The sequence below is a fragment of the Hydractinia symbiolongicarpus genome, chromosome 12, assembly GCF_029227915.1.
Source record: "Hydractinia symbiolongicarpus strain clone_291-10 chromosome 12, HSymV2.1, whole genome shotgun sequence".
In the NCBI taxonomy this organism is placed as follows: Eukaryota; Metazoa; Cnidaria; class Hydrozoa; order Anthoathecata; family Hydractiniidae; genus Hydractinia; species Hydractinia symbiolongicarpus.
The window spans coordinates 7,136,006-7,145,519 of NC_079886.1; the positions used below are offsets into that span (position 1 = coordinate 7,136,006).

Below are 9,514 nucleotides of genomic sequence, written 5' to 3' on the forward strand. Positions count from 1 at the left end.
TTTCCACTCTCTAGCGAGGTCAATTCATTATACAGGTTTACCAACCACTCAGCATGTAAAGGTTTCAGGACTGACAGGCGAAGTTTTACATCTATTTCTTCTATAGCTTTACCTTCTTGGAGTTGCTTGGAAATTTGAACAGTATACAATTCATTGAAATGCTTCGCTAAGAACTTTTTCGCATGCCCGTTTACAGTTAAATCTGAAGGCTGGTAATACATCATCATGTTAGCTGGTACGGTAGTCCGAGGACATGATTTTCTGCTAGAATTTCCAGCACTTCATCGGTCATCTGGCCTTTAAAAACGTCGAAAATGACAAGGGCTTTTTGATCACTGCTTAATGACTTTTTGAATGATTTTTCATTTTTCAACATTTTATTGAAATAAAATTACGAGATTTATTTTCGCGAATGGCCAAAATGATAAAGATTTACGGGATTTATTTTCGTGAATGCCAAAAATTGGTCGTTTTTTGTGATTTATTTTCGCGAATTTGGGGCAAATTGGCGAAATTTGCGAAAATTTCTCCCATTATTATTCATTTTACTAATTTTGTTCTTTATGGTTCTATTTTTTAAAACTTTTGTTGTATATAATTGTTTATTAAAAAAAACACAACCTCTTTTACAAAGTTGTTTGTTACCATAATTTTTGTTGTCCTTAGTCGTTACCATACCTTACATTCTCGCAGTCACTTGTGGTCATTCGTGGTCACTTCTGGTCACTCGTGGTGCTACTCGTGTGGACTTTTAGACTTGACCGAAATTTTGTGTATAAATAAAATCTTGTGGGAAAATTAAAAAACGTTTTCATTTTTATTCATTTTTATTACATCAATGGTGGCAAAATTTATTTCAATTTATCAATTAAATTAGTATTTCCAATAAAATAAAGTTTACAAGGAATTTGGAGGCCTTTCCCATCGCCAAGCAAACAATGTTAAAATATTTTTATAAAAAGTTGTAGTAAAGTTGTAATAAAGTTATATTAGCATAAAACCTTTGACGGCGAATGTTTCTTTAGGAAAACTCAAATTTCAATATTTTTTGTCGTCAATGTCTCGTCATTAACCGCGGTTTCTAGCAATCACACCAACTGATTCAACGTTGACCGAATTGCACACTGTCGGGATACCTTAAAATTGAGTGGCCACGAGTTATGGTTAATAGATTTCGTGTCGTCATTTCGGCCTTGCTCTGACGCATATTTCCGTCGTTCGGCGTCTAAAAGGGTACGATTTGGGCACCTTACGTGGGCAGTGAAAGCGGACTTATAAGTGTTTTGGATTTTAAATTTAAGTGTTGCTTTTAGTTAAGTTTCTTCGACTTCTTATTTCACCAAGTACTCTTTCCTCCATAGGATAATAAAATTTTAAACTTTATAAAAAGAGAATTATTTTTCCTCTTAACACAATATAGTTTAATTTGAAAAAAATCTGGCCTACCTTTATCATGCGCAAATTAACTTCAGATTCGTGACTTTTTATTATAGCTGGCCGTTAATCCGTTTTTTCTAAGAGTTCATTTTGGCCAGCTATCTTCGGCAAAGATTTTGAGACGAAGCAATTTTTTCCTCATTTTTTAAATATGGACAAGTATGAAAGAGTCAATGCTCTACACCCAACATGCTGCAAAATCGCTATTTTTGCACACACATCAGCCAGGCAGGCAGCGTTGAAAAGTTGCTAGTCACATTCTCCAGCACGCCCTCTCACCGAAATAATCCACGTCGGGGCCCACGAAGGCCCCGGAAATCGTAAAAAATGGCCATACCAACACGTCAGCAGCAATTTTTTAATTTTAAAATTTTGGACTTAACCATATCACCCAAGATTTTAAGTCCTCAAAACAATGACAATCTAATGTAAATCAAGTGTAAATCTAATATAGAAGTAGCCTACGCAATTACTTGTGGTGGCGAACTTCGAAATTATCTGTCTTGTCTCTTTGACAAAGATTATTGAGAAATTAGAAGCCAGGTAATAAATTTTTATTTCCTGCTGCAGCTTTTATTACCCGGCCCCGAAAATGCAGTAAATTACCAAAGTCAAGAAAGCGTAAATTTGTGCTAGCGAAATAGGGCAAATCTCGTTTCTAGGTCTTTTTTTTGATTTCTGATATGTGGTTATTACAAAACAGAAAACAGGTGGAAAAAAAATCTCTGGAAACGAGATTGACGAGGTATCATTAAAGGCAAAGTAAGAACTTCGATCAAAGGATTTAAAACTAAATTATTATTTTTCTCAATAAATAAGTAAATACAATTATACTAAATATATATATATATATATATTTCCATGCTGACGTTTTTAGGGATTTGACAGATGCTTCATTCACAGTGACAGTGTAAAACTTTCACCAATTCCAATAGAAAATTTGCTTGCTTCACTGCGACATAACTTATGTAGATCTAAAAAAATTATTACAGCAATTTCAAATTTTGTAAAATTATGACCGCATTTACTTGTGCCAGCGCCCGAGGCGCTTATTAAATTCTAGCAATCCAAGGAGGGGCTCATGGCAGATTATAAAGACATTAAAATAGTTTTAAGATTTTTTAAAAAGAATTATAAAAAAACAAATTATAAAAAAATGAATTGAATAGTCTTTGTAAGGAACCAAATTTATCCACTTTCTTTTTCAAAAGAGGGCGGGGAGGGGCGCTTTATTTAGTTTTCAAAAGAGGGCGGGGAGGGGCGCTTTATTGAGTTTTCAAAAGAGGGCGGGGAGGGGCGCTTTATTTAGTTTTCAAAAGAGGGCGGGGAGGGGCACTTTATTTAGTTTTCAAAAGAGGGCGGGGAGGGGCGCTTTATTTAGTTTTCAAAAGAGGGCGGGGAGGGGCGCTTTATTTAGTTTTACTACAACTATTACGCCTCTCTTATATCGATGCAGTGAAACAAATCTAAACGCGTTACATAAGTTACTTGCATGTATTTATACTTCTCAAACCTGCATTTAAAACAACTTGTATTTATAAAAAACAAGCCACAACACAGGAAGAAAAAACTAACCCGAGTTCCAGTCTGTTATTATTCCCATATTTCTGAAAAATATTGATTCTCCTTTCGAAGATACACACTGACAAGATTCTTTATTCTCCGTATATCTAAACACGAGGTACGAGGTAAAACAACATCCCGTTGCTATGTTGTGCGAAACACTATAATCATATGAAGATGGAAACAACGTACTGATCTTTTTAACACGGCGTAACTGATTATATATGCGGTGGTAAAATTACTTTACCGGGGGTAATGTCACTTTTCAGTCTGGAGAGTCTCGTTTCTAGGGTTTCTTTATCAATAAAAGGAACAAAGGGAGTCTTGGGAACGAGATTGTTTTTTCCGAATACTTAAGATCAGAACGACTACATACAAGCGTTATGAGATGTTATGAAGTTTATTTTAATGTACATATAAAACAACCAGTACAAAAGAGCTAACTTCAGAAGGACCATCCCTTAAGTATGCACGCACCAACTTACTGACTTTAGACCCTTCTCTCTTATCCCCCTATTAAGCAAATGCAAGCTTTTTTTCTTGTCTTTTTTTTTGGGAGGACGAGGGGCAATTTAGGTATTTTTATTTTACTAAATCTTGTGTTATACAGTACTTTAAAAGGAAAAAATTTGGCGCAGATCTAATATGGCGAATGGTGAAATAATTTAAATTTGGCGCGAATTTGATTTCGCGAAGTTCAAATATTTTATATGTTATGCAAATTAATTTTGGGAAAGACCAAGTATTTAAATTTTAGGCAAATTGAATTTTGAGAAGATCAAATATTTAAAATTTTGCAAAGATCAATGCTTATTCTTTTAATACTATATTTTTAAAAGCAGGTTAAAATTCAAACCTTCACGCCAATATTTTGTAAAGTGTAAATAATTCTGATTCGATCAGAATTACTGATTTTGCTGAAATTTCTAACTTTCTTCTTGCATGCTAAAAATATTTCCTAACAAAGTGGACACCCTGTGAGACATTCTGTAAATATACAAAGTTGACTGATACATACCAGGGTGTTTTTATTTCAGTGACGTCATTTATCCCATTACTTCTTCAAAGTAACATATATATCGTGATAGTAGCTTATTTTTTTATATTGTTGTAAAAATAAATTTTTTCTTAAACAAATATTGTCCCTGGATATGTGCAGTCATGACGTCACTGTGGGTAGTCCAGGTATGACCTGCAGGCACTTTATATTCCATTTTTTTATTAAAACAAAAACAAATAAACAAAATAATCGAAGTTTTTCTGGAAGAAAGCTTTCCGCATGACTTTGTGCACCGGTATTCATATACATGTGAATTTTTTATGAGTCACGTTATGTTTTGAACTTTTAGGTTGCTAAAGGCATCACTAAAGTGTCACTTGTCATGATGTCACAAAAATGTCGCTTTGGTCACAAGATTGTGTAAATATTACACAAATAACCGAAATTAGATAATTTCATTTAAAAATATTGCAAACCACGGAATGGTGTTTTATTTACGCTAACAGCTTTATTTCTTCTGTTTACAAATTCGTTTTTATCGACACGTGTTTGTTTTGGTGTACTGAACTAATTTCAGTCCGGTTAAAACCGTTTTTATACCGAGATCACAGAACACTGGAGAACACATATTTATTAACTTATTTCAAGTCGGCTAATGCTTCAATATCTACCGTGGCAGACGGAACGAAACATTTAACACCTGATTCGGCGATTTAATTGGATCATTCTGTTTTAAACTAGTTAAAACTATGTTATAAAACGAGCTTATGAAGATTTGGATAAGCATAGCGAAACGAATGTATCGCCTTATGTACATCTAAAAACACAGTGAAGACACAAGGGATTGTAAAGTGAAGAATAAATATTGAATATTTTTCTTACCCTCTAGGACACATTAAATCCTCTATGATCTGATCCTTGCATAACTTTCTATTACAGATACATTTCTCTTTACATGCTTCGTGTGAATATATACCAAGGTAATCATCGCCGTTTTTCGCATTGGTCGTGCGAAAACACTGCACCACGATTTTTGTGGGTTGGCATTGATAATTTTCCGGGTTTTCTGTGCCACCCTGGCATCTCTTAACGTGCACTATGCGCGGAATTTGCACTCCTCTGTCGTGTGTGTATGTACTTGCTAGTGTAGTGCGGGGAATGCAAGATTTGTCTGTGATAGTAGAATCGTCACGTTTATTAAGTTGTGGTTTCTCTAAAAAAAAACGAAATTAAGATGGAGAGCCTCGCTTATTTCGTTTCCAACCTCTAAAGCAAAAAAGCCCTGGGTTCGAGATTAAAGTTTATAAAGGTAATGGACTGCACTAACAGAGATTGTAAGTAACTAAAAAAATTACCTTTCTGTTGATATTTTTCAAAGATATTTAGAAGCATATCAACATCTTTCATCAGAGCGAATTTTTGTCTTGCCATGTACGGTAATCGCCATGCAAAGTTTCTCATATTTGTACTGCTAATAAAATGTAACTTCACAATAAATAAAAACAACGAGCTAATATAAACCATGTTGAACTTCATACTGGATAATGTGTAAAATAATTTAGTCGATGTTACCTACACTAAGGACGCTCCAGTTTTGATTTTATGTTTAAAAGAGACCGTTTTATAGGGATTTAATGCCATCCGTAAATACGGAAATTAAACAAACCTAGAGAATAAAAAATACTGTGTCAATATCAGATAAAATGAATAATTCAACTTGTTATTCTTACTGAGATGAGAACGTGTGAAGTTATTTCTAATGACCACCACTTTATGTGAAGAAATTCATCGCTTCTACTCTATCCTTAATGCTATGGGTAAAAAAGAGACCTGGAGCCGAGGTTGTTATTTATTGCTACAATATCGGATTCATTTTAGGTTTTGTCTTAAAGTTTTTTTTCGATATTTGACTGAAAACTAAGTGTGTATCGCGTCGTGGTTTGTTCAGTGATTTTTTATAAGTGAAAATGTATCCACTTTGGTGATTTTCCCTTGAAACTACACGGGTTGTATAGCAAAGCGTTCTGTAAAATAACACACACAGTCATTGACGGTAAATTAAGAACTTTAAAATACGTTTGATTTTCTTAGCTTATCTCTCCATTGTTCTCAAAATGAAAATACCCACTCAACGGATTCCCCCACATAAAATAAGAATGGCTATCCCATTTAAGCGTTTTTTCAACTGTGTGAAAAAATATATTGGACAAAAAACAAAGGTAAGAACTCGTTACTGGTTATGATCCAACCCATTATAAGCAACAACAAGAAAACGTTACAGTAACGTAATAAACGAGTTTCATCTTTGTTTACACAAGCTGGCGCGTGGCCATTATGGATAAATAAACTTTTACTTTAAAAGACCGGATCAAATAATGATATTCGAACTCCGTTTACAAAGGAAATTACCCTTGTTTTTGTTATATGAAATATATTTCAACACAATCATTCTTCAAAAATTACGATACCGTACAGTTAGGCATATTTTTAACTTCAATTTTTACTCGGGTTTAAAATGCTAGGCGGACTCTTGCTAGCCAGTCTTTATAGAGTCACATTTGAGGACTTTTTATGCGTGTTTTTCTTATTATATTTTTATAAACATCTGAAACATGCAACAAACCATATAGTTTTGTAAAACAAATTCGAGGATTGTTTTTGGCTGAGATTTGAGGAGTTATAGGGAGAATTGAGGAGTAATAGGGAGAATTGAGGAGTAATAGGGAGAATTGAGGAGTTATAGGGAGAATTGAGGAGTTATAGGGAGAATTGAGGAGTTATAGGGAGAATTGAGGAGTTATAGGGAGAATTGAGGAGTAATAGGGGGATTTGAGGAGTTATAGGGGGATTTGAGGAGTTATAGGGAGAATTGAGGAGTTATAGGGAGAATTGAGGAGTTATAGGGAGAATTGAGGAGTTATAGGGAGAATTGAGGAGTAATAGGGAGAATTGAGGAGTTATAGGGAGAATTGAGGAGTTATAGGGAGAATTGAGGAGTTATAGGGAGAATTGAGGAGTTATAGGGAGAATTGAGGAGTTATAGGGAGAATTGAGGAGTTATAGGGAGAATTGAGGAGTTATAGGGAGAATTGAGGAGTTATAGGGAGAATTGAGGAGTTATAGGGAGAATTGAGGAGTTATAGGGGGATTTGAGGAGTTATAGGGAGAATTGAGGAGTTATAGGGAGAATTGAGGAGTTATAGGGAGAATTGAGGAGTTATAGGGAGAATTGAGGAGTTATAGGGAGAATTGAGGAGTTATAGGGAGAATTGAGGAGTTATAGGGAGAATTGAGGAGTAATAGGGGGGATTGATATAGGGGGAACTGAGGAGTTTTAAAACGTCGCAATTTTGCAGCTTTTTCAGACAGACATTGCAAAAACAAATTAAAAATAAATAAGGAAGCAATGTACAAATGTCGTATTGAAAGAGATTAGCGCACGCTTTGAAGAGTACCTGCGCTGTGATTTTTTAAGTTCCGCATGTTTACAAAACATTACATTTGAAGTTGATTTCTTAAAGTTTTTATTTTATTTATATCTTCTCAAAGGATATTTTGATCAACTTGTAATTGTAAAATTTCACACATTTTGTTTTGATGACTAACTATATTCAGCCTGTTTGACGTATAGCTAAAAGCGACTTTATTTAATTACCATGACGGCGTGACGGATTTTTTTAATCATACTGTACAATGTCGGAACTTATTCATCATCAAAGGGTTGTAATGATTGTAGCTTTAAGACCGCCTTTGAATAGAGCGTTCGACCGCAGTTTTTAGTATTCGGCCGTCAATATGGGCAATCCTCATAACATTCAATATGGTAACCTTTTTAAAGTTTTGATTGGTTGTTAAAAAAGATGACCGCGGTAAACACTTTGAAAGTTGACTTCTCTCGGTTTCCAAAGCAGTAAAAAAATACAGTAGCCGTTTCGACCAAAAAATGTAATGCGCATGTTTGAATACTAAATGCTGAAATGGGCGGCTAGAATCATAGTAATTAATTTAATAAACTTTGGTAAAATAAAAACCTTTTCTCGTTTCTATGCGGTCTTCCCAAATATTTGCACGCTTTTTACTTTGTAAGCAAAATCTAACAAGCAACACGAGGTTTAAATCCTCTAAAAAACAAAGTAACTTGTGAGTAAAAGCTATCCTCCTATGTAACAGACAGCCTGAAGTGAATATAATAAAAGGATAAGGAAAAACAACAGAGACTGTAAAATAATTGGTTTCGGAACTTTCCTTGTTTTAAAAGTCATGTCATTTATATATGACGACAAACCTGATTAAAACGAAAGACTTGATCAAGCAACATGTGAATTTTGTCTTCAAGGTAGATCGTCTACAAGCAACAGGTAAAAAATGGTGAGTCTGTAAAATACACTAACTCCAATTAAAGTTAAAATCATTTTATCAGTAGGCTTGGTAACTTCATAAGTTCACTGTTATAAGGGGTTCACAACTAACAAAATTATTGTCACCTGTTTCAACAATCAGAATTCCACTAAATGCACAATACTTCTTTGAATTTGACCGGATCACGTTACTTCATTGTTGTCTGCAAGAGTTGTACACTAAGAGGTTAAATCATTGGCTTTGTAAAGAGGTAAATAAGTTTTTTCTAAGCAACATTTTATAAAGCGACACGAGACTCAACAGCGGCTGGATTAAATAAAATAAATAAACAATAATAGTTTCTGAGAATAACCTTGTTCTACATCATGTAAGCTTTGTAAGACCACAAATCTGATGAAAAAGGAAGTTTTTTTTGGATTGGCGCATTAGCAGAACTGAGAAGCAAACACGTTAATTAGGTTTTTAAATAGATGGTCAACAAGTAAACAACAGTTGAGCCTCTAAAATACACACTTAAGCAACATCTAGCCTTAGCAAAAATTTGTTGCTTAAAGATAACTAGGCAACAAAAGCACAAATAGTAGCACGTTATTCACGCTAACATGCCTTGTTCGAAGAAACTTGGGAGTGAAGAATATTCGTCTAGTTCGCCAAATAAAACCACAATAAATGAGTTCATTGATTATAAGCGCATAACTTGCTCTCATGGAAAAGCCCATATCTTTTTTGTATGCTCAAGGTGAAATTGTAAAAAATTGTACTCACTTTTTTGCTTCAGTTAGTGTAAACACGTTATAAAGATCAATCCATTTAACCCTCTACATTTTATGGGAGCAGACCAAAATATTTTTCTCTCAGAAGCCAACTACTGCACGAATCTTCTGTCAACGAACATTTTTCTTTCGTCAATCCACAGTTGTGTGCATAAATATTTGAAAAACATTCTGATTTTTATGTTTTAAGCTTCTTTTGGAATAAAGGCTCTTCTTTCCCCGAATTCAGTGCTGAATTTGTTTTTTTGATTGCTAGTGTCATGTTTTGTCAAAACAGTCAACGTTAAAATTTGGGGAAGAGGGGTACTGTTTTTCCAAAACATTTTTGCACACGATTGCAGATAGTAAAAATACCATGGCAATAAAAACAAGTCAAACAAAA

The 9,514-nt window shown here is 34.3% G+C and overlaps 1 protein-coding gene across 1 annotated transcript; it reads right to left on the minus strand.

The window, feature by feature from the left end:
• Positions 1 to 2,220: 2,220 nt before the first annotated feature.
• Positions 2,221 to 9,460, minus strand: LOC130621813 (uncharacterized). The gene is made up of 4 exons (XM_057437164.1): positions 5,356 to 9,460; positions 4,883 to 5,213; positions 3,013 to 3,107; positions 2,221 to 2,411 (listed from the first exon to the last, which is right to left on the minus strand). The coding sequence occupies exons 1-4, from the start codon at positions 5,534 to 5,536 to the stop codon at positions 2,335 to 2,337; spliced, it is 684 nt and encodes a 227-aa protein (XP_057293147.1). The 5' UTR covers positions 5,537 to 9,460; the 3' UTR covers positions 2,221 to 2,334.
• Positions 9,461 to 9,514: the final 54 nt, after the last annotated feature.

Excerpts from the sequence above, each read along its gene's own strand:
- LOC130621813 (XM_057437164.1), bottom strand. The coding sequence starts at position 5,536 with ATGAAGTTCAACATGGTTTATATTAGCTCGTTGTTTTTATTTATTGTG. Across the intron at positions 5,214-5,355 it reads TGAAAAATATCAACAGAAAG|AGAAACCACAACTTAATAAA; the intron begins GTAATTTTTTTA and ends GTTTTTTTTTAG. Across the intron at positions 3,108-4,882 it reads GATTTAATGTGTCCTAGAGG|ATATACGGAGAATAAAGAAT; the intron begins GTAAGAAAAATA and ends CCTCGTGTTTAG.